This window comes from Rhipicephalus sanguineus, chromosome 2, assembly GCF_013339695.2.
Source record: "Rhipicephalus sanguineus isolate Rsan-2018 chromosome 2, BIME_Rsan_1.4, whole genome shotgun sequence".
In the NCBI taxonomy this organism is placed as follows: domain Eukaryota; kingdom Metazoa; phylum Arthropoda; class Arachnida; order Ixodida; family Ixodidae; genus Rhipicephalus; species Rhipicephalus sanguineus.
Genome location: NC_051177.1, coordinates 102,880,704 through 102,906,928, shown reverse-complemented (window position 1 = coordinate 102,906,928; position 26,225 = coordinate 102,880,704). Strand labels below are relative to the sequence as shown.

General features: G+C 45.2%; 1 protein-coding gene across 4 annotated transcripts in view; it reads right to left on the bottom strand.

The window, feature by feature from the left end:
- Positions 1-26,225, bottom strand: part of LOC119383495 (proton-coupled amino acid transporter 1) — a 98,171-nt gene that overhangs the window by 42,811 nt on the left and 29,135 nt on the right. For 2 of the 4 annotated variants that reach the window (XR_007415130.1, XM_037651661.2), the window contains exon 1: positions 3,349-3,544. The exons of 1 other annotated variant lie outside the window; for it this stretch is intronic. Coding sequence is in view for 2 of the 3 variants with exons in the window: in XM_037651661.2 (XP_037507589.1) it covers positions 3,349-3,435 (87 nt within the window). In the remaining variant the exon portion in view is untranslated. Of the gene's footprint in view, positions 1-3,348; positions 3,545-4,739; positions 4,953-26,225 lie in introns of those variants that run through there. One more of the 4 variants, XM_037651662.1, reaches the window with a different exon arrangement.

Sequence of the window (26,225 nt, the reverse complement as noted above, 5' to 3'; positions counted from 1 at the left end):
GCTCACGGAAAAAGGTGACGCCAGACGAACTGGTGAAGTTTTATTGCACATCTGATTTATATAGGTGTCGTTCACATCGCTGGCATCCATTTATATTGGAACGCCAGCAAAAAACAAAAAATTTGTGCAAGAAGTGCTCGAGTGCACCTGTGTCTCACGAAAAACCAGAACATGCTTCACCACATTGCACGAGCAGTGAATCAGTACTTCAGTTCAGATTTTTTTGTCTATGTTAATAGAAACATTCTGTAGAACATTTATTATTTTTTATAGTATTCCTGGGTCATTTATCTTCAAAATGTATATTCTGAATTTTTTTTTCGTCTGAGTAGTTTTGCATATATAGTGTTTTTTATTGCTCTGTTTATCAGTTGGCAACAAAAAGTTACACACTTTCCAATTTTTATACATGCCACAATATTTTTGTTGCTTTACAACTTATGTTTTTTTAGAAAGAGCATTTCATTACGCATAATTTGGTATGCTGCAATGCATGCTGGAGTACTTCTCAATCTGGCAAAAAACTTTCTTTCCGAGACACATGAAAAATAACCATTTTCTTGCGGTAACGAAAGAGTTAAGTGATAGGGCGACAGTGGGGCCCCCAATCCCCGCCTTCTTTAAATTTATGATGCCTTTGCGTGCAGGTGCACATGTTATGTGCGGCCCTCGATAATAAGCAACATGTGTATGTGCCATGGCAGAGATGGGTTGTCTTCCTCAGTGACAGCTTTTAAGATTAATAAAGTTTTCGTCCATGAATTCATATACAAACGCGACCTGGGAATTGGATGGCAGCTGAAATGGAATAAACTGGGTTGTTTTCAAAGGAAGTTTTTTTGATTAACGAAAGAGAACAGTCGAAAAGCACGTGTGCACAAATCCACAGTCATAAGAAAGATGTGCTAGGCAACATCTTACACGCTATTAACTGCTTTCACGGAGCAAAAGTCATTAAATATTCGATACCAAATGCTTGTGTACTGTTCGCCGTGCATGAAGGAAACGGCACTCTTTCTCCAGAACAGCTTTCAACAAGAAGAATAAAACAATGAAGACTCCAAGAAATAGACACTGTCTGTCAATCACAGATAGCCAACGCTGCTGACGGCCAGACAACGGTTCCGCAGTTACAATGAATATTCATCTGTCTGTCTCCTTTTACAAGAATAGAACATGAAAGCAGAACAACTGCCTAAAGGAAACGACGCATAGCTTTGACTGCAGAAATCACGTTTTCAAGTAGGAAGTGTAATATGTTTCAAGATTTTTCATTCTTTATGTAAATACACTTAAACTTGTAAACAAAACATTGGTGGCTGAATATTAAAGAGATGTGAATAACACTGACACTGATCTATATGTAAGGAAAATGTTGGTAACATTAAGCTTCTTTTTCTTTAATCTTTCTTTCATTTTATGAAATTCAAATTCCAACATGAATCAGAATAAACTTTTTCTTTTACATTAAATATATGTATGCTCTCAGTTACATTTTGCTCCGTTTACTTTTCCTTGCTGTTTATCAGGCAGCATAGTGCGACATTTGTGGATTTAACATTGTGTAACGTTATTGCTTATGCTAATGTTTAAGTTATGCACACACACAGGCTGCACCTCATACAAGCATATTTTAAACAATACGAATGTACTGAAACGATGAAAAAAGGGTAAGTTGGAGGAAATTTTTATGATATACAAGCAAACAAGGCACTGGAATACATTATAATGCAGAAATCGTTGATTAACTTATGTGTTATACATAAAGTACACTAAATCACATCTAAACAACAGTACTCCGATTTTGCTTACAAGAACATCTTGTCCCAATGGAAAGGAATATGTGTTATCCCTCTTGCATGTTTCACCAGAAAAAATTATGAGCCTGAATGTCATAAGGCATAGCCACTGAAAGCACACTTAAATCAGTTTGCAGCAACTACACACAGCAAAATGAGGAGGTAGAAAAATAGGCTAAAACTACAGAATTTCTGGGTGACATCGCCTGATGTGAAACCGGGTGTTTTTGAAGCTCGTTGTGCATTGAAGACATTAAGATGTTCCCAAAACTAATTGAGCTAATTCCACAAGTCAGGAGTGCTGGCCCTATACAATGTCATCAGCAGTGAAAGGTACTTCTCCGAAAGTAGATTTTACTTGGCGGTGCTAAAAACTCTGCTTGTAAATTAACTGAGCAAATAAATATAGTCTCTTATTTATATTTATGTCCCATTTTCACTTCTATCTCCTTTTTCTTTGAGCTGATTTCATTGTAACTATGTTTGCCCCTATCTCTTCTCTTAGCCCGTGTCTTTCGCAGAGATGCGAACAGTTTGGAAGTCCATAGGTATGTAAGAGAACACGTTGTTTTCTTCTTCCTTTTGTCTTACATACAAAAAACAAACTGGCAAGAGTAATCAACAATTTATAATCATACTTGCTTCTATGAACAGGTGCACATATTTGACGTCATGATACGTTGGTTTGCTCTATTCCAGCAATCGCTAGGCTAGAGGAAACAAACACCCCAAGAAGAACTGCACATAGCATTTTCGTATTTTTTTTTTCCTTTACAAGCAATGTCAACGATGGCCTTATTACTGCTACGATATTAGCAAATGTTGCAGTGTGTCATGACATTATAGTAGTCAAAGAAACTAGACTCACAATTTCGAGCTTGGCTTCAATATAAATTTATACAAGTTTTTAAGTGTTGGTCTTATGTACGAGAAGAATTTTGTAGGGTTCCTACAGTATCAAGAATGTGCGCTTGTGCTCCTTTGACAACTAAAGACGAGAGCCCCAATAATACCCCTGCCATCTCCACCTTAGTCTTCAGTGATGGCCCACACAAATGCACTTTTCTTTCGACAACTGCTATGCACAACTTATTACAAGATATAATTTACACGCATGTATTTGAGGTCACACCGCACTACCATTTTTAGCAAGAATGCGATACTTGACACACTGGTTGCATGAAAACTTCCAACAACTTTAAGTTGCATGAGTGGCAATGAAAGAGAAGGTATCCGCATGTGGAAAACTAGCATAGCGTAAATGAGTAACAGTACAAAGAGTTATGATGGATAATCACGTTAAATAGTGGCATATCTGATGAAGATTGACAAAAGCACCATTTCGCTAATTCTGAATGGTTGCTGCAGAATCTAAACATGATGCACACAGATCTCCCTATGTCAGATTTTCCTTTACCATGATGGAATAATAGCATTGCAAAGGATGCCCCAGGTTAACTCCCCTGCCAGTCTGAGCTCTGCCACCTGTACTGAATGGGCTCAAAGAAAGTGAGATGTTAAGTTCGTGCAGGTAGTTGACAAAACTCACGGACGAGTTGCGGCTAACATCGCTGAGCCTCAGGAAAATTTCACTGACGGTCCGTTCGTCCCGATCGACGTCTCCATTCACCTCCATGACAACACGACCACAAGCATGCGACTGCGGTTACGAGTCGCGCAACACAGCCGCCCTAGCCGCCTGCAGGGTTACGTAGTAAGCGCGTCACGTGATAGCGCGGCAATATATCTTTTCTCCTCCTCACCCACGCCTGTCTGAAACCGGCACGTGCGTTAGCGACGCGTCCTCTTGGTCGTGGCGTCTCGATCGCGCGTTGTTTTCTTTGTTTGCCCATTGCGCGATATGACGGCTTGTGCGCTACTCGAGACGCGTGAGTCACAATCACTCGGGCTTCGCACATGGGGTGCCAGCGCCGCCGACAACTGGCAGGAAGGAGCGAAAAAAAAAAAAAAAAGAATGATCGCTTTCGCCGCTGTACCATAGCTGTAAACGGGAATCGCACGGAAACGGAAAGCGAGGCAGACGTTGCGGCAAGCGTTGCAATCGACACGTAAGGGAACTTACAAAGCGTTAAGCCCGTTAACAAAAAGGCCGAATGTCGGTGGGAATTCCCGAAACGTTCACGACTTCTAAAATGCGCTCATCAGCCGAACCTGACTGACCTGCAAAACTCGCCATTTTGTAGGTCGTAATCCAGTGTTATAAAATAAGGTATCCGCTATCATAGCCTCCTGTATGCAGGAGGACAACACCATAAAGATCGGTTAGCGATGTTACTCGTTCGCCCTTTCCGGGCTGGGTATTTTCCGGCGCGATCCGCGGGCTTACAAGATAGCGCACAGAGCGGCGAAACTTTTCCGCGGCTTGGGTGATTGCTTTGCTTTTTTTAGTCACACCGTTGCCACAATCGGAGGCACTGTGCGTGGCTGAACGAACGACTGGGGCCGTTAAGGCGATATGAGTGTGTTAAGTTTATCCAGTGCCAACTCCTTTCGTTTGATAAGGGCGCGCCAGAAGCTGGCCAGAAGAACTGCAATAATCCGCAACCGGGCACCTCTCAAATATTGGAACGGAGTGCGCCCGTTCCAATATTTGAGAGCCCTGTGCGCGTCCACAGAGTACTTTCCGACAGCGCTTTCGACATGGTAACCGCCGCAAACAACACACAGTACGGAACCGACATGAAGTCAACATCGTCAGCTGTGGTCGTCGATGTCGCAATATTAAGAGCAAAGGTGTATAACAGCGGCTCTGTTCCACGTCAATGAAACTTTCGTGCCGGGCGCGAGACACGAGACGCTCGTTCAAGGAGGACACCTAATGCGAACCAACAACTGTGCTAACGAACAGGTGCGAATACACCTGTCCTTGACATACGCCACACTGATACTTCGTGGAGAACGCACAGACCTCATACTCACGTCGTAAATTTCTTCTTCCGAGTCATCTTTAGCGTCCACCAACTCCGAATAAAGCATCTAAACGTGATCGGCAGGCACTTGATCTTAGTATATCAACAGGTGGTTACAAAGCAAATAAAGAAATCAACGTTGCCGCGAAAACAAAACAGCTTGCACGCGAAGCCCAATAAAAAAAAAAAAATCGTCAACCAGTTTTAAGAATTGCCGGAAGTCGGCGCTCGCTGTTGCCAGCCTTCAAGACTAAATCTGCTAAAAAAGTGAAACGTTTTAGTGTCATGAGGCTGATATGGCGGTCTCTGCTCTGCTTGTGCTGGATTGAACGGCATTCCGCGATCTCGCCTTTTGAGAAAGCGTCGCATTTTGATTTGCGGATATCCTATAATATCGGAAGAGCCTGTATGACGGAAAGACGGGAATAAATTGTGGGTCAAAGGTTCACAAGAACTCCTTTGCAAACACCCTGGAACTTGTATGAATTGTGTTCCCCTGTTTTCTTTGTTCACTCACATCCAAGTACGTCCGATTTCAGAATAGGCCCGCCGAGCTAAAGAGAACAATCGACAAACGGAAGGTGTGGAAAAATCATAAGTCCTGGTGATAACGTGTACGTTGACACAAATTGTTTCCTTTATCAAAAATGTCTTGAAGTTGACACGATCAACACGGATATGGCAACGGAAAATAAACAAAACACAAGACCGCCTGAAACAAACGAGGACATACAGTGTAAACAAGTCGTGGAAAGCTAGATAGTGGCCTGAGGCGATTGTATTCGGGAAAGAGAAAATGGTGTGGGTGTGTGCGTACACAGACAGACAGACACACACACACAATATATATATATATATATATATATATATATATATATATATATATATATATATATATATATATATATATATATATATATTGTGTGTGTGTGTGTGTGTAAAGGAAAGAAGGTGACTTTTCATGGGCTCGTTTTTCTTTGTTAGGCATAATATTATGAGAACTAACAGACAATAATGCCAAGGAAAGTATAGATCTTATTTGTATAATTAGGATATAAAGGTGAACAAAGTAAAATGGACGAAAAGATAACTTGCCGCCGGCAGGGACCGAACCTGCGTCATTCGAATAACGCGTCCGACGCTCTACCACTGAGCTACGGCGGCGGTGATCCTCCCGTCCACTTTTTCGACGTTTCGACGGGAGCCCCGTCTTCCTCAAGACGTAACATAACAATATTTACAGCGTGTGTGTGTCCTCTTATACCAGGGGAAAGGACGGCAAAGAAGGGAAACAGGGACGTAACAAGGAAGGGGGGAGAAAAAAGGGATGTCAAGAGAGTCAGTAAGAAGGATTTTGCTGAACGCGAACATTGTGTTAGTTTAGGAAGCGATGCCATATACTGACAACAATACAGCTTCCGCACCTCCACCTTCCCCTAAACGGACAACGTAATGACCCCGCGCGTCTAGTATTGCACCTTCTGGTGTAAGGCCACGGGTGGCATTTTGATCTCTTTCTTCGACATTTACCGTGTTAAAGGAATTGGTGGGGTGGGGACTGATGGCTTTCAGCGCATACTTTTATGTGTCGGCGTGGGTGTAAGATCTGAAGAGGCCGCGGGTAATGTTGCCGCATTGTCAATATCCATTAAGCGCATTGGCTCTTTTTTGGGCGAGAAAAAGATATAGAAAAAGAGAAGGGGTGTAAAGGAAAAAGATGGACTAAAAGCTTCTTAGTGTAGTGCTATACGACGTACACTACACTGTACGACGTCCGGGACCACTTATCTGTGCATGCCGGCTGTGATTGAAGTGGCAGATAAATCCTGGTTAGTGAGACGCATAAGCTTACAGCTGCACCAAGGAGCGCTATCATTCAAAACATTATTATTCTCGCAATGGGCGGCAAGGGGCCGGGGACTGATTAAAGAATGGCACTTGCGCATTTTAATGATCGTAATGCGGAGAGGGTGCCAGGGTGTTCATTTATTCCGTTTTTTATCGTGTTGAATTTGTAGATAAAGTAAGATTCACGTTGTTCCCATTTTCTGGTGGTTCGAAATTTGTTTTCCAAGAGTGTAACCCTGATAGCGTCAAAGTTGTGATGTTTCAATGCGACATGTTTAGAAAGCGGAAGGCCGGGCACGGAGCGTACATGTGACCGATGGTTGTTGAACCTAGCTATTCTGAAAGGCGTGTTTGTTTGGCCTACGTATTGCATGTTACATATCCCACATTCCAAAAGCTATATGACGTTGCTTGAGCCGCAGTCGAGTGCACCACTGATCCTGTGCTTAAAATTTTAGTGTGTGCTTTCCGCCACCGTTGTTGTCTGCATGTGTCTGCATACTTTGCATCTCCCTTTCCCGCAAGGGCGACACCCGATTTGATGCTTTGTACCTATCTTTGAATTTATTATATGATCTCTGATACTTTTTGGTAGAAATGAAAATTTTGGATAGTCGCTTGCTCTGTTCTAATATGTTAAAGTGTTTTTATAAGATCTTGTTAATGTTCGGTGGGTTATTTGTGAAAGTCAATACAAGATTTTCTTGCTGCTGATCGGTATCTTTTTGTTGGTGTAGTAGGGTCTGGCGGTCCAGATTTGCCGCTTTTTTGATTGCGTCATCAATGATAGCTGGTGGATATTCTTGATGGAGGAGTACCTTGCGCATACGTGTGGTGTTTTTGCGGAAATCCTCAGTGCGAGAGTAGATTCTTTTGAATGTGTGTGCTTGGGTATAGGGAATGCTTTTGCATTGGCGCGGGTGGCAGCTTTTGAAGAGCAGGTACTGTTGCCTGTCCGTATACATAGGTTTTCTATATACACTAGTGACCAACGCACCATCCTCTATTCGAATGTGTACATCAGGAGCCACTAACAGACAATAACGCCAAGGAAAGTATAGGGAAGGTTTTACTAGTAAGTGTAAGGTAAATGTGAAGAAAGAAAAGTGGACAAAAAGATAGCTTGCCGCGGGCAGGGACCGAACCTGCGACCTTCGAATAACGTGTCCGATGCTCTACCAGCTGAGCTACCGCGGCGGCCACCCCCCCGTCCGCTTTATAGGGTATATATGTACATTTAAACGTGGGAGCGTCAGTCAGCGCCGCCAGTAGCCAGGACGGCGAGTGGTGGAACCCCTTTTTTGCCTGTATATATATATTTGTACACTTCCTCCGAATATATATATATATAATATATATATATATATATATATATATATATATATAGATATAATATATATATATATATATATATATATTCGGAGGAAGTGTACAAATCGCTTCGTCAAAGCGGATTGGGGGCTTTTACACATACATGTAATGTGCATATGCTACTTCGTGAAACCTTTCGCTGATCGCACTGGCGCTGAGAAACTTCAAGGGAAGAGAATCGCATATGTTATTGAGACGGGCATGCGCAGAGTAGCAGTGCATAACGACAATTTTTCCACTGCGACAGCGACCCTTGTTATTGTCCGTTATATCTGAAAATTCCGACCCTTATCGGTCCACCGGCTGTTGCTTCACTGAACAACAAAGACTCAACTCTACCTGCTGGTTGTCACTACTCGTGCTCCTATCTGAACGACACTGTCGCCGTGTTAGCACTTTTTCTTTAGATTAACATTTCGGTGTCGCCAATCACTCAGTGGAAAACACGAAGATGCCCAGGTTCTTTTGTACGCCTCGTCGCTGTCGTCACGTATACGTCGGTCACATCAACGTTACTAGAACAAACTCAGTTTCAAAGCTCCGTATCTCCGCCAGCGGAGGAGGGTGGTCCGAACGGCGGTCGCGAGAACTAGCGGCGCTGCAGTTCCGTCTTGCGCCACTATCGGCGCGTCGTCTGCTGCCACGGCATAACGCTGCAGTCCGCCGCGCTGTTGCTCGCGGCAACTGCGCGGCAACTTTCTTATTGTACTAGTTAGGTGGATACTTAGGTGGATATGCATAAGGTCGTCTGCATGCATTGGCCCGCGTGCGTTGTTCATTGATTGGCCAATTCTCGATTCTCGAATAGGCAGTGCACAAAAGGCAACGACCACGTACACAAAAAAGACGCAAGCACAAGCGCTTGTGTTGCGTCTTTTTTGTGTACGTGTTCGTTGCCTTTGTGCGCTGCCTATTCGAGAATCATGGCTCACCAACTAGCCCATCAGTACATTTTAAGCAAGGCTCGATGTTCGGTCTACATTGCCACGCCCACTTCTTGGTTTATTGTGATGTATTCGGGTTTGACCAGCAAGGACGGTTATCAACGCTCAACGCTGTCCGCGAAGCAGTGTTCGAGAAGCTTCGTGATTGTAGTAGATCGTTTTGGTAAGATTGCGCGCCGCATGCGAATGTTCCAGCTTTGTCGAGAGATAACGCCGCCACCAGCGATATCGCTGGAAAGTTCGATAGCGCTTGTATAAAAGCCAACGCGCTTGACTGCCTGTCAGTTGATCGACGCTCTGTTCGCCGCTATCAGTGTATTGCTGTAGTTTGACTTCCAGTTTCCCGGCCACAAGTTCGGCCAAATAAAAGTTTTATCTCGGACCTGCTGACTGCTGCCTTCGTCGACGTCACGACCCTGTGACAATATTTGAGCTGTCCTACATTGCGCTTAACTTCCAAGCATAGGAGTTTTCTAAGCGAATGAGGGTCTTCAGCGTAATTTTTATAACTACTACCACAATTTTAGCCGCTGCCGTCTTATCTAGACCAAGAAGAACCCAACACGTTTGTAAAAGCCTTTATAGTGTACAAAGAAGAGTACTTACTCGAGATACAAAAACGTTCTAGAAAAATAGTACTCGTGTTGTCTACAATTTATTGAAAAAAACTTTCTCGAAAAACATCACCAATGCTTTGTAATGTTTACAAGACACGTTTTCGCGACGGTTAAAGGGATACTGACCCAAAATCGGAAAATTTTACGAGAACTCGGTAAATGAAATCTCAGTGTGCGATTATATCGAATAGATGTCGTCTCTGAGCAAATTTTTCAGCGGATAGTTGTACTTTCGGTGTCTCATCTTTCTACGTCGCATCCTTCTACGGTGCCTTAAACAATTCGAACAGATCGGCCGTGATGTGAGCACCGAGCAGTTATTCGCGCATACTCTGTCGCTAGAAGAGTCGTCAGTATTCAACTTCAGTTTTTCAACTTCACCGAGCAGATGTTCCATGCCCGCAGCACTTCTTACACTGTACGACAGCCGTTTGCGTTTCGTGCTGTAGCCGTTCACAACGCAGTTAAACTGCTCGTCAACTACACTTATCTTTTGCACAAGTAAGTCTCCGTTCCCGAAGCAAACTGTGGGATTGCGCTAGTTGGTATTCCATTATTAAACTGCTCAGCGCAAAAACTTTGAGATGGTACACATAGAAAAGACGAGGACCAGCGCTGTTCCTCGTCTTTTCTATGTGTACCGTGTCAAATTTTTGCGCTGAGCAGCCCGTTCCCGAGCCGGCGAGTGTAAAATATTCCGCACATCTTGTTCGATAGCTCGTCGTAAAATCTCTCGAAAATCCACTGCTTTGAAGGCAGCGACAGCTGACAACTGATCGAATGTCAGTGTGATGCAACTCTGTCACGATAGCGTAGGTAATCGCCTGCCTTTCGTTTTGCTGTTCTATTTCTGGCGGCTCCTCCAAACTGGGCACTGGGCTTTCGCGGGACGCCGTGCGTTATTTTTTTTTTCGGGGGGGGGGGGGGGGGGGGGGGGGGATTTGCGCCTAAACCCCGAACATTTTAGCTTTGAAATGTGGGGTGGAAGTGCTGGGAACAAGCGCGGCACGGCACCGAGCGCGAGTTCCCACTTTCCACGTGGGATCAAAACTTCTTGTCCCGCAACGACACGACGATAGTGCTTTACAATGTCGTCACTCTCAAAATGAACGTCACAGACCTTGCCTTTCGCAGTAAGCTTTCTATCTTTGCCATGCAAAGCTTGAATGGCGTGGGGTCCTTCGGAGGTCCGAAGAAGTGTCGTGAAGCGGAGTCGTCGTTGCGGTAGCCGTTCTTGCAGCCTGGCGCGAAACAAGTCGGCATACCGCTAATACCGCACCGTGAATCTGTTCGTCCTCGTTACGCTCCGTACATCATGCATGTGTCTTCGTACAAGACGCTAAGCCTGGTAGAGAACAGTCGCAAAGATGACGAGCTAACAAAGCGCAGACGACGCTGTAACCCACATGCGCTCGTACATCGCCGGCGCCGATCACTACAAGCGCCAGCCGCCAGCCGCGGGAGCTAGACGTGACTGCAGCGCCACTAGTTCTCACGGCCGCCACGCGGACCGCCTCTCCGGCGGAGCTTTTAAACTGACTTTGTTCTAGTAACGTTGGGTCACATTGTCTTTCACGTTCGCCTTACTCCGCCATGTTTTAATAATAATTGTTGAGTTTTAACGACCCGAAACCATGATATTATTATTAAGGACGCCGTAGTGGAGGGCTCCGGAAATTTCGACCACCTGGGGTTCTTTCAACGTGCGCCTAAATCTAAGTACACGGGCCTCAAGCGTTTTCGCCTCCATCGAAAACGCGGCCGCCGCGGCCGGGATTCGATCCCGCGACCTTCGGGTCAGCAGTCGAGCACCGTAACCACTGGGCCACCGCGGCTGGTCTTCCGTGTTTTCAGTTTCGCTGAAAGACACACAGGATATATATCCGGAGAGGGAAATTCAAACCAATTGTAGCAATTAGTGTAACGACATCACTATAACTCTTGACCACACGCTTTGGCAGTGCGCCGCGGTCTTCACAGGCTGTGTCACGGCTATTCTAACACCGTGGGCTGTGTCAAGGAACAAGAACGGTGGCAGCTATAATGCTGCACAGTGAATCACTACCCGACCGATTACGGGCTGTCCACAAGGCCCTCAATATGGCTGAAGAGCCAATCGGCCTGACAGTCCCAACATGGGAGCGGCCCGCGTCAATCCAGGGTTGACCTTCAGAACCCAGTAAAGTTCTTCATACCATATGACAGCAAATCAATTCTGCGGAATCTCGCAATTTCGGGATTTGCAGTCATATGTGTCCATGTGCTTCGAGTTGTCGATGAATTCGCCCTCGCGCTGCCAATTGCTAGCTTCCTGATTAGCTCCATTGGAAGAGGGACCGCCTCGGAAAGGTGTTGGTCCTGGATGCAATCCCCGGACCAAGAAGAATTTTTCGGCACCTAAGAAGCTTTATTTCTGAGAAATCCGTATGGATTTCCTTGTGACTTCGTGCTACAAGGAAATCCGTACCGGGTGGCTGTCGATTTCCCTTTCTTCTTCATAAAATACCGCATACCGTTCACTTGAAGCGCGCGAGTGATTCAGATTATGTCTATATATTGTCTCGTTACAGAACACATCATGGCGAAGCTCTAGGGTTCCACCGCGTCACGAGCCATACTTATATTAGCGGTGTGAGTTCGAGTTGAGGTCTTGGAAAGCATCAGATCGACCAATGGCAACAACGTCCAGCAGTGAGTAGTTTGCAAAATGATGGTGGAAATAAGGCAATTAAAATAAATAAATAAATAAATAAATAAATAAATAAATAAATAAATAAATAAATAAATAAAAGCCTGATATGCGCAAATACTTGAGAGTTCTAACATACGATGTGGAGGAGGAGGAGTGTCCCTTTTCCACCCGCCTCCCTGCCAACGCCCAAGGACTTGAAATTGATCACAAAAACATTTATAACGTTACCAGAAGACCGGGGGGAACGGACGTCGCCCTGCGGTTCTTCCGCGTTTTCACTCTTCGTGTGACTATATAGCACTTTTAGTGATGAACATAAACTAACGTTACAGTGCGGTCGTATTGGTATGGCGTCTTTGAATATTTCTGTAGCTCAAAAAAAAAAAAAAGAGAGAGAACGGCATATAAGCGCGATGTAAGCATCTTCGTAAGTCTTGCTTGTGTTCTAGTTTTATATGCTCCCCACTATTATTCAATACTAAACCAACTATTTCACTTATCCGTTTATTCATCCAGTATGTTTCCAGTAGATATGCTTTATTTAAAGAAGCGTATCCTGTAGTTCATCCAGCTTTCAGAATAGTGAGAAGATAGGTATAGCAGAGACGTTAACCAGGCACGCTACCCTGCACTGGGAAAACAGGAGATAGATAGATAGATAGATAGATAGATAGATAGATAGATAGATAGATAGATAGATAGATAGATAGATAGATAGATAGATAGATAGATAGATAGATAGATAGATAGATAGATAGATAGATAGATAGATAGATAGATAGATAGATAGATAGATAGATAGATAGATAGATAGATAGATCATAGTGCTATTGGCGCGCACGCGTGAATATGCGTGCAGTAAGTTTATATTTTCGTTATGCTCTAAAAGGCTGTTATACATATGAAGATATATCTAGAAAAGCGAGATTTCTTCTAGAACACATTTCTTTATTTGTGAGCATCCTCGCATACAGTACTTAACTATTAAAACCCCGTCTTTATCCCAAGGGATCCCCGCCGACCTCCTCTAAGTCAGCGCAACCGGTCTTCGGACTGGTCCCCTTTTGGGCGCAATAAGGAGTTCCCCATCACCACCACCACACATGTGTCAGGTATTGTTCTTTCTGTGGAAACGGTTATGGTGTCCAACAATTATGCATTGCAAAAAGGCTTTCCGATACTTATGTCCGTTGCGTCTATGCGCAGAGGCGACCCATATTACGCTGCACGCGTTGCCTTTTTAAATCGCGGCTCGGTTTAGAGTGGATCACAGCGGCCAAACAAGCACACGAAAGCTTTGGGGCAGGCACGTGTACGATCCATAAGGTGTCACTTTTCTTTTTCTTATTGTACGCGTTTCATCCTTACTCCGATTGCACATCCGGCTAAGGTGAACGGCTGCGCGTCGCATTATCATGCTGCCAATGGAACAAACTTCCTGTCCAAATTATCGTGTCGTGCTCTATATAGCAAAGCTCGGGCCACTTCAGACTGCCGTCGCCTCGGAGCCAAGATCGCGCTTACGTGTCCGTCTCCAGCACCAAACATTTATTTGGGTTGGCGTTTCTCGGCGTTGTGCAACGTGAGGCACGGCACGACGCGATTGTGGCGGAAATCAGCGTGTAATAAGAGTTTCCCAAGCACGCTGTCTCCACCGTTCCCTACACAATGTGCTCATAGTGATCAATATAAACAGCGCAGGCGTTTCCAAGGGGGTGGGGGTTGGAGGGTTCAAATCAAATCCACCCCCGAAATTTTTAAATTTTCTGGCTTGGCTATACACCCCCGATCGACAGCCCAGCGTTGCTGCCTTTTCGTATGGTCCAGCTCGCTTATCTGGCTCTCGTGCTCCATACTTGGATAGAATATTTTATTTTAATTTTAGCTCTTTATTTCAGAAAAAGAAAAAAAACATGCCTTGGACACAAGGGCAGAAGGTAGATGTGCTCATGCGTTACACACATGTGCCTCGAGCGAGAGCGGTTGTAGTTACGTAGCAGGCCCATGAAATAGTATGTCAACTGCAAACCCGCGTTAGAGCGAGTAAACTGTTCATCCCAATGTAAAGATCTGACATTGCTGTTTCATTTCGTTCGTTGTTTAAAGCCCTGCAGTAGCTCGACTGACTGTGAAACTGCACGTATAACCTTTGCTGCATCAAGAAAGTTCCGTTTATTTAGCAATATATTTGCGAAAGCCGCGATAGATCGCATACAATTAAGATACGCGAAAGTAGCAACTGTCGATCGCCTTTTTTTTTTGTCATTATCGTTGTCGTCGTCTTCATTATTAGCGTTTTACATTACTTAGAAGATCTGTGGGATATGACATGTACTGACAAGAAGATGGTGATCTGAGGAGTGACTGCATGCAGCTATAGGGTCCCGGCCAGTCACCATACAGAGCGCACGTTCCTTTCAGCGCATGTAATATTCCACGACTTATTTAAATATTCGGAGAGATAGAAAGATCAAAATTTTTAATGATAACCGCGGACAAAAAACAGGCAAACACAGGCACACAACTCATATGCAGTATATGCAGCCACAAGTGGTGCCCAACGATGACTCTGCCTGTCACTTGATGATGAATAATTAAGATTACCTTATTAAGATTACTTTATTGCTGGTAATGAGCGGGCCATTCAAATCGAAACCGCCGGTCATTTTAACAAATGAAATAAACCGTAATAATAATAATAATCAATCAACCAACCAATCAATCAATCAATCAATCAATCAATCAATCAATCAATCAATCAATCAATCAATCAATCAATCAATCATTTATTTATTTAACATGCCCAGGAACAACCGTGAGGTCTTTGTGCAGACGCACGCAAAAAAAATAAAAATAAACAATACAATGCAGACATTCTTCAGAAATAAAAAGAGCAAAAACACGTAGACAAAGAGAAATGAACACAAAAGGGGAGGAGTAAAATAAGACAATATGAGAAATATTGAAGGGGAATAAAAAATTAGATTTCACATATACAACTATGCCGAAAGACGGAGAACGGAAGACTTTGTACGTTGTGCCATACTATGTCAAAACAGTGCAAAGCTCGGATAAAAACAATGATTGTGGACTACGAAAAACGTCAAGATCAAGAAAATTAATATTATAAAGACTTTGTATTCTGTGAACGGTAGAGTGTTGGAAGAAGCATGCGGGTACATGAAACGGTCTGTTCTCTCTGGTTAACTTACGCGGAATTCGGGCAGGATATGATACCGTGGACTAGCTTGTAAAGAAATAAGAGATCAGAACGATTTCGTCGGCGGTGAAGTGATGGCAGTGATAATGATTCAGCAGTATTTGAATGAGATCCAGAGTCATATTTAGCAAAGCGATGGTTATATATGCTAAAGAATTTTTTTCTGGACTCGTTCAATGGTGTTACCGCTGGATTGAGCAATGCCATTCCATATCACGGACGCATACTCAAGTTGCGGAAGACATATTGCCGTGTACAATTTGTGTAGGGCCATGGGAGACCTGAATTCTCGAGATATTCTAGAAACACATCCGAGAGAACGAAGGCCCCGCATAGCAGTACGCTTAACGTGAGAAGAAAAGTTTAACGCGCTGTCAACAACAACACCAAGATCACTGATTTCATAAACCTTGCATAACGGCACAGAATTGACAGAGTATGAATTTTGTCTTTGAGGTATTTAGAGGAAGGTTATCGCCGTTGCACCATTCGGAAAAAGAACACAAATCTGACTGCAGCAAGCGACAGTCGTTAACTGAATGAATTTCCTTAAACATCTTGATGTGATCGGCATACAAGAGGAAAGAAGAATTACGAATGGCAAAAGAAACATCATTAACGTAAATTGAAAATAGGAGTGGGCGTAATACCGACCCTTGAGGGACCCCACTATTCACATTATACAAAGAAGAGGTTTGGCCATTTACGGCAACATAACAAGATCTATTGAGCAGATAGCTGTGCAAGAGATTCACAATCGACAAGTCAACGTCAAAGTTCGCAAGTTTAACCATAATCAGTGTACGGCTGACTACGTCAAAAGCCTTGCTCAGGTCACAGTAGATTACGTCAACCTGTCCTCTCTGAGAAATAGGTGTGGAGATCTGCGTCATGAAACTAGCAAGATTTGTGGTAGTTGAGCGGCCAGCAAGAAAACCATGTTAATTTGGAATCAATGAGTTTTTCACACTAAAAGACAACATTTTGTGAAGAGCCAGTTCGACGATCTTTGATGTGGCACATAGTAGAGAAATCGGGCGATAATTAGAAACATCTGTCTTAGAGCCCGACTTAAATACTGGGAAAACACGAGCAGTCTTCCACATGCTAGGAAATGTGGAAGTGTCCAGGCAGTTATTAAATATTGTAGTCAGTACTGGGACAAATATACTACCATAAGCTTTTAGTATGGCGGAGGGATGCCATCTGGGCCACATGATAAGGATGGTTTTAATAATAATAATAATAATAATAATAATAATAATAATAATAATAATAATAATAATAATAATAATAATAATAATAATAATAATAATAATAATAATAATAATAATAATAATAATAATAATAATACTAATAATAATAACGCAAGTCGAGCAAGACACCGACAACTCGCGTGAGTGAACACGGTTGTAACCTCATCCATGGGCGATCCAATTACCACAGAAGCCCATTTTTGTTAATATTTCAGTACGAATAAAAAAGCCTTGAAAGTTTGAGGAATTCCTCGCGCCAAGGGGTCGCCAAGTCTCACGCTCAGTCGAACCTGCTCCGTCATTGTTTAATGTTAATTGTGTATGACCATGCATGTTCTTTAAAATAACGGTGTCCTGTAGGACCCTTGATGTATTCCAAGAAGTGTTCGCTTCCCACCTGTACAGCCGGAAAGCCTGGGACTAAAGGCAGGCCGTTATGAGAAGCACGTCACCACTCAATTTTCATTTTTACATCCATTGCGAAGCTTGTTCCCTTTCAGACTCGACCCCCGTGTACTCGACCAACGCGCGGAAGGGGGGGGGGTTGAATTTTGGCTCCCCTAATGGAGAACACCGCGCACGCCTTTGCATTGCACAACCTGTATGTGCGCCTGCCGCTGTCGGGAGTATCTCAGTATCCCTGAGCGGGATGTACAAAGGACGGATGAGCGCAACAGTACAATCGCAAATATTCTCGTACACGTCACCATCGAGAACTGTATCACTGCTGTACGAAATGTCTCTTGCGGACGTGTCACTAATCTCTGCCCCGTCTCTTTCTCTTGTTTGTTCTTTCTTCTCATTGTCTGAAGATTCGTAGACAGAGTGGCAATCAAGATGCCCGTAGAGACGGAGGAATGGCAACAATACAGCCAGTAGTCGCATGGCGCACCGGAAGTTTAGCTTGCGCCCACTCCAGCGCGCGATAATGAAGCGGCGCGAGCTTCTGTTGAAGGCATTTTTTTATTAAAATGAAAACAAACGGAGGAGTCGTCGCCATTTACTGGCCATGGCTACCCCTTATCACTACACACACACGCACGCACACACACACACACACACGCGCACACGCACACACACATGCGCACACATTAGCAAACTGGGTGTGCGACATACGCACTACTTTTTGGTGCGCTTTATCGCCTTCCGGCTTGTTACGGAACCCTGAGATACGTGCCGTATGCAGCGAGTTACGTCAGATTGTTTCTCCCTTCAGATGTAGCGACCAAGCGCCGGCGAAGTGCAGGTGGGAGGAGCAATCGTGCGCTCTGTGAGACGGTGGCGTCCTCTCTTGCGCGACGCAGGGGTCAACCGCGTGTGTCTGAAGCATTTTTAGCAATTTTAAGTTAATTATTACGATTACTTCTTGGTTATTGCTATTAATTATATTATTTTAGAACTTCTTCGTTTATTTTAACCCGGTTTCGGCCATTGCTAGCCATGTATTAGACCTGTATTGAGCGCTTGATTGTATGCGTGCACACAAGATCCATGAATGGACAACAAGCCGGTCCCCTAATGTGCTACGCACTTAAAATGCCAGAGTCTATAAAAAAAAAAGCGTTGAAGGGCTTTCATCACCTTTTATGGAATTTTCCTCTCGCCATTCAACGCCGAAATTCAGGCTAGTTGGTGAATGATGATAACTTACGTTAGACGCCTTAACAAGCGCAAAAGTAACGGTAACACAAATAAGAGGCCCGCTCTGCGCAAGTGTCAGGGGCGTAGCCAGAAAATTTTTCTCGGAGGAGGGGATATCCGGCCTCCTTTTATTCGTGCGCGTTTTTGTATGCGTGCGCGCATATATACATATGCAAGTGAAAAAAAAAAAAAAGTCGGGGGTGAGTTTACCCTCCAAACCATACCCCTGACTACGTCACTGGTAAGTGTCTCATCTTTGTTTTACGCTTGGAGCTGCTTGGCACATACCCGCTGTCTGTGGCGCATAAACTATTCTATACAAGGCTATGCCATGCTTCACCTTCTCCCCTCCTACTTCCTTTCTCCTCACCCTCCAATTACTCCTTCTCGCCCTCACTTCTTTTTCCCACCCCCTTGCTTTACTATATGCATGGCAATGCTATGTTAGGAGCTGCTTGGTACACTCCCGCTTTCTGTGGCATAAATATCTAATACAGCAGTCATATCGAGGCAACATCAAGTGTGGTTGCAGTGCCGGCTAACCACTTCGATATCAGCGTAACAAACATTACATCTACATATCTACTCCTATGACGCAGCAAGGTACAGTCAAGCGTTGTTCGACCTTGGAGGAATACGCCAAAGGCCGCTATACTCATGACATACGCACCTCATCGCACCGTATATAGCATGCACTTCGTTTCGATAAAACTAACGTATGTGCTTTAAGGTGTGTAGCGATCTTACATCGGATGATGAGCTACCCTTTAGGCGCCAGTGAACACGACGTGCTTCTCACTTCACACAAAGACGTCGATCTAGCTCGTAATGCTTGGCTAAAAAAAAAAGCGGCATAGGCAGCTACTCACTGACATGCTTCGCATCATACTCCCAAAATGCGTGAGCTGTGCCAGATATTTTTTTCTTTTTCGTACATTTCCTGTGTCATTTCAAATCGATATACATCGTTGTGGTTCGCTGAAACTTGAACAACCCCATCGCATTTTCAGTATGCTTGTGTTTTGCCTTTTTTTTTTCTACAGCTGCGACTAAAGGTATCAGTATCACTCTTATTTGTGGGTTTTGTTTTTATTTGTCTATTCTATTTCCACAGGTGTGGAACCCAGGTCGCGCCCTTGAATTACTCCTGCGTCGACACTAGACCATGCACATATGACACATATGTTTACATATACTGAGGTCCCTATCAGCGATGTTTATACATGGCTGCGTCATCTTACAGGCCAATACACACGCTCAATCACGATCGTGTAAGCACACAACGTGAACTATACCAAGTGAACATGTACAAGGGCCCTGAAACACTTTTCTGACATATAATGGAATGGTCTCACTATTGGCGCATGACGCTTTACGAATCACACGCCGCAAACATTTTTGGAATCTGTCAAGCACGAGCGGAGTTACAGGGATTTGTGACACGCTTCAAGCGTTTTCTCTCTCCTTTCGTACCAGCGAGCGTGCTGAAAGTTACGCAGGGAGAGGGATGACAAGGGAGCAAGAAAATGCGTCCCTTCGTCAGCGCACGTCATGACCTTAAACAATTTTCTTTTTCCTTCGAGCGTGTGGCTTACTGTCAGTATGATCGCGAGCGCGCGCTAGCGGGCACGTGGTGGCATCCCGCGGCGGCCACAGGTAACTAATGCATCTCGCGATGTTCAAATCAGCCAAGAGCCGTGGACTTGGGCATATGGCGCAGTGATTTGGGTATATGGCGTCATTTGTGAAGATAAGAGGGAGCGATTTCTAGCTGAACTTGAGAACTAATTGTAAATTCCAGGCTGCGTGCTGCGCTATAATTTCTGGTTCGCGTGTTCTCGGGAGCCTCGACTACCGATCGGCAGCGTTTTCTGACCATGCTCAAAAGAGTGTTGCACGGCAACTCTCCATGCGAGCAGAAAAAAAGGCGAGGCACAACAAGAACTGCAAAATGAGTCTAAAAACACGGTACGTCTCTGCCAACAGATAGCTCAGTTTCTTTTCTGATGGACCGAGTGGTCCATGACTTCTTACAAAACTTTCACAACACGGAGTTATCTCAGATGCGGCTACTCGCTTAAATCACCAGAAAAAAAGAATAAAGTAGCTCCCGGCAACTGAAGAGTTCATGTGCGTTCCCTCCGAGCGCTTATCTTACGGTTATCTTTCATCTTAAAAAGAATGCTACATGCCGTTTTGCGATGCTTTTCAGCTATGACACAAAACATGCAACTGTTAAACAAGTGATGTCTTACAGGGGTACGGAGACGAAAATTTTCAGTTGTCGTTTATTGCGCCAAATGAAACATCAAGTTCTCAAGAGCCTAGAAAATATTGTCGATGTCAGTAGGTAGGCCAGGTGAAAATTGACTTAATATCAAAATCTTATCAGCATTGACGGAGCTTCACACTTGCTCAGTGCCGTCTCTGTATACAGGAGTATTGTATGACGAAGTAAACGCAGCTTCGAAAGCCGACGTTTCGGCAAGGCGATATTCGCCATCGTCGTTGCAACAAGTTGTCCTGGAGATTATAAGTTACGGCTATGATAAGTTTATTCGTTAGTAAAACACCTTCCGCATAAAAGTTCGTTTAAGATGATAAGTGTGGATGGTACCATCGTCTATGATAACCTAATTTATTAGTCAGGAATACTTCGTCAGGAGAGTTGCTCTGCCGCAATTTCGACTTCAGCCACACAAGCCCTTTGTTCGACCACTGTAGGTCACTTCAAGCCTTCGCATTCCCGTTACACTTTGCTTCGCTCGGAAATCATGAAACTATCATTTTTTCCATGATCCGGGAGTCGCGGTAGTGGAAATTGACGGTGGGTGCAGGTGGATTTGGCACGGGCAATCGACGTCGGCTTGCATGTACTCCGCCAGATCGTATTGCTTGAATGTCAGGGTACGCCCTAAAATTAGCGTCCCACCAACTAGCTGATGGGAATCCGATGGGCAGGCTCCTTGCAATGCGTGATGGAGCTTCCTTCGGTAACACAGTGTTTTGTACACACGCATCGTGAAAGCGGTTTAATTAATGGTTCACTGCAGCTCTGTCTGATAGGTATACCGCTGGCTCTAAATTAAAGCACGGTGTCGAGAACACTAAAAAGAGTGTCGTGTTGCCTGGGGATGCATTGCATATATTTTTAATACCGCTTCTTTCAACCAGCAGGTTCGGTTTCGGTTTCGAGAGGGCGGCTTCATAGTGACGTGTCAAGTCTGCCCGTGACGTCAAGGGCAGACTGCAACCCACCAAATATGCACCTGCTGTCCTTTGCTGTCAGCCGAACGTGGTTCATGATGAGTGAACTGTCGTTTAGTGCCTCCGACAGCGATTTCTATGATTTAGGCTGCATGCAGAACCCACATTTCGGAAACCAAGTGAGCTGACTTGAAACGTCATAGGGCTCTTCATGCGGTGAAGCTGCCTTGCAGATGCTGGGAGATGAAAACTTTAAAATCAAACTTAAATATTTATACGTGTTTCCCGGATGCGGTGTGGGGAGAGCGTTAACACTACATGCCAAGGAAACCAAAAACGTCCGTTTTGCTGCACTTCAAAATCGTGTCAGTACTCCGTACGTATACCGACACAGTCACTTAAAACAGCGCGTGCTCTTTATCCGCTTCGCTCCTCGTCCATGCGAGAGTGACGTCTTTAACGCTTCTCCTGAACTTTCCCAAAGTACATTTCGTGGGCAGGTATACATGTCGTGGTCAAGTCTTGTTGAAGACACCCCATGGCAGTTACCCATTCTTCAGGCAGAGGACACTTCAGTCGGAAAATTTTCCACAGCGACTTAGTGCAACTAGAGCTTTCGTCAAGCTTTCTATCCTCCAATACACAAGGCGGTTAGGAAATCGACACTTGGGTTTAGACATTGCGCCGGACCCAAAATCACCGGCGGCGGCGCACCGGTGTTTCCACCTCCGGCGGCGGCGCGTGAACGGCGCGGGGGAGGGCGAAGTATTGAATGGGATAAGTACACGCTGTAATATTACATGAACGAGGGCTAGCAGCTAACTCTTTGTGCTCCGATCTCACTTAACTCTACAAAACACTGGTTTATGGCAGTACGGCCGCTCCCGGGAGAGAAGCGGTCTTCGGTCGGTTTGTCGTATCAGTGGTCCGAGCGCGAAGCAATGAGATACAGCACTCAAAGTGCGTAGAAGGTATAGACCGTTTTCACGGAGAGGAGGAGCGTAGCCTCGAACCGGTGTATTTTCACCGCTTTCTCTCTCTCCACGTCGGCCGACCGCTGCCGCTGGTGTGTGCGGATTCCCGAATTTTGCACTGCGTGGTGCGTGAGAGGTCAGCGTGTTTCCATTTTTCGACGCTCTGAAACAATTCTACTGCCGCAAATCGAAATGTCGGACGAGAACAGGTCGACAAGCTACCACTGCGCTGTGTTTGGCTGCGGCAACAGCTACGGAAGCCTGAAAGACTGGCAGCCAAGGCATGCGAAGTGCACAATGTTTTAAATGACTTCGCTTTTCTCAGGTCGCATCCTTCTTCTCCGACAAATAGTATATTATTATATGTGGTGTCTGCACTTATGGCATTTCTCCAAGTCACCACACCAGCTTGTGATTGTGCTTGGGTGCTGGTACACTTTATCATCTGCACCAAAGAGAACCAATGTCAAGGCTGACGATTAATGCACAAAATGTTTGACCTAGAGTTGTTCTCATGAACCTCTCTGATTTCTATGCTACAGCACATGATTTACAATGCCTGCGGCTAGAAAATGTTCCATCTTAGTGCGTGCAATTTCGAGATTATTGAATGAGCACTTTTCAATCTACATGGCAGAAAGGCCCGCATTACATGTGTTCTTTGGCGTAGGTACGCGTTTCTAACGTTTCGTCGAGAGCACTTTCTTTCTCGACTTGTTAATTTTGTGACGATAACTGGGGTAGCGTTATGACAACTGCACTTTTTTTTTTTCGCGTGGCAGCCTGGGTGTCGTGAATAATCGGCCCACGTTTGCTAAAGCCAGGTCGTTACCTGGACACGTGCGCTCGTCGTAATGCTTCTGAAATACTCGCCAGAAAACAAATTGACAATAATGGTTACCAAAAACGAGCGCCCTTTCAGTGTATCGCTAGTGGCAGCGGCTCGCGCCGAAAACGAACTTATGCCATGCCACGCTTCCAGATGTGCAACAGGCTTATTTTTTATTTTATCGTCGGTGTGTTTCTACGCCGAATTTTGAGCTCACACCGTCCGTACTTCTGTTCCTTATCCTGTGCACGGGCTCAGAGGCCACAAGCTACGACGGCGACACGAATAAACACAGGCAAGCGGTGTTTGTGCTCCTGTCGTTCGTGAACATTGTATTACAACGTGCAAGCGGAACCAGAATGGTCTGTTAGGGATTAGATTATGTTGAACTTGAATATCACGGACGGAAACCCGGGAGCCATCTAAACACTAATGCGCGGCACCTAGCGGCGCAGCCGGACAATGGCTTACGATTCGCTCGTCTCCATATTACGTTTCTCCGATTATACTTTGACAGTTGTCCTAAATGTTAACGCTCTTTTATAGCGATTATTTCCAAGAACCTCACCCCGGCCAGCTATAACAAAACATACAAAGCAATTACCAATTTACACATGGTGCTAAGAACTGCCATTGGCATTATTCTCATCGTCGGCGCTGCTGCTGGAACGTCCTCGTGGGCCCGCCGCTGCTTGCTGTTTCGCCATTTGAAGCTGACAGCTTAGTGATTATTTATCAGCGCCTTTGACACTCGAAAAGTGTTGCCCTGTTTTGCCCGTGTACCGCGAAGAACCAGCAATACTTGTGAACCGAGCGCATACGCCTGCATACCACCGCTGCGGAACCCACACACCACCGGAAGGGCGGCGAAACGTCCCGCAGACGATAGACGGCTGCAGAGGGACTTTAGGAGTGCTTTAAAAAATGGCAGCCTCCTTGTGGAGGCGTTCGCGGGGGATGTCTGCCGAAATAGCGCGCGTGCCAGCGCTCTCGATCACGCCCTTATAGTAAAAGTTCACAGTTTGCTGCTGAGTTACGCAGTCCCTCTCCCCAGACATCCCTTCCTGCTCCTTCGCCCAGCAAATGACGGGCGGGGCGTTTCCTTCTGCTTGAGGAGCAATCAACGGCAGGCCTCGACACCGCGGGTTGGATGTATTTCCATGTGACGGAGATGGCCAGCTTGTTTATCTTTGCCTTTAGCCATGTTCCTTGCCAACGCTCGCGAGCTTTTAGCCGCGCGTAGAACATACAATAGCGCGGAGGCAATGTTATCGATTTTGTGTTTATACTGATCATGACGGCGATGGTGAAAACTTGTCCTGAGTGTCTATACAATTGCTAACGCAATAAAAAATATACAAAAACCGTCAGAGTGGACTCGCCTTTTTCCTGGAAAGCTGCATCGTCTCCGCTGTAAAGAGTGCGTCCGTTGGAAGAATCGTATAATCCGGCGCCTTTTCCATTGGTTTCGTTCTCGCCTTCAATACCCTTCTTACAGCGGACATTTCCTCGCCACTTATTTCTTCATAAAGCACGCGTACAATGTCAGCACTAAGCGTTGAACCTATCATGATTTCTCGTTTGTCGGCTGCAGTTTGTTATCTCTGCATGCGTGGTCGCAAACGCACAAAATGGAGCGAAATCAGTTAATCGCGCACGATAGTCTTGCGAGAGAAGCAAGTGCGGGTGGGCGGCTGCATAGCAAATCAGTATGGGAGACAATTAACAACTGTTATTTCTCGTACATGGACCAGTCGAGAGTATGTACCCTGATGTCACGTGAATCACTGTTCTGGCATCACGAAGTGCGCCAAAAGACAAGAAACGCCGAGAGAGAATAACGTGCTCGTTGTTTTTGTTTTTTGTTGTATTTTCAGGGGCTGTTAGGGGCCCTTTATAAAAACAGGGCGTGCAAACACGGACACAGGAGAGTAGTCAAGACACCAGAAACGCCGCTAACAACTGAAAAATCACACAGCGGCGGAACCGAAGGTAAAACAAATATTTATCTGCGCATTCGCACGTCAGAGGCCATACCTATCAATCAAGTGCGAGTAGGGGTCTACGCGAGAGATAGCTGTTCACTCTCTCGACTTTTCTCTGGTGTCTGTTTTTACCACGTCATGTCTTTTTAACATGAATACCTACCAACTAGCTCAGCTATATTCTAAGTTTGGCATTCTCTTTACTTCTGTATTTATTTATCGATTTACTCGAGTAAGAATGAAAGGAAAAAGTGTACTACGCACCGAGATATATATATTACTTATCTATTTTATTTATTTAAGCACAGTGTACTAGGTTCAAGACTCCAAGAATATGCTATCCAGCGAGTTGGGTCGTCGGCCTTTAAGGCTGGAGGACGCGGTGTAGCGATCACGCTATGCCTTGACCCAGCGGGTCATTCGCCCGCCGGACCAGCGCCAAAAGGATTGTCTCGCCACAGCTTGACGGAGGAGACGACAAGGGCCGACTACACGAGACGGCGCCCACAGATTGACGACGACGGCGCTGGTCAAGGGATTAACTCCCCCGAAGCGATTCCACGAACCTGGCACATCTCGAAAGTGCGTGCTGAAACTTTCCCGTGGGAACGCAGCGCGCGGCCGGCACCAAAGGGGTCGATGCGCACGTGCATCTTCCGTTCTCCCCCTCTCCGTTCTACGGCGGCGCTGCGACTAGTGGCAAGGGTGTGTGTGTGTATGTGCGGGTCAGTGTTGTGCCTCTGTGAACATACATGAAGGGCGTGTCCCTTCCCGAGGAAGGTGCTTCCCTTAGAGGAACTTCCACATCACCATTGGTCCGCATTGTTTTGTGTAGTGATCCCCAACCTAGGGACCTAGGGAACGGGGGCAACAAAAAGGGCTGCGGCCGCCTCGCCCGAGCGGTCTTCTGTC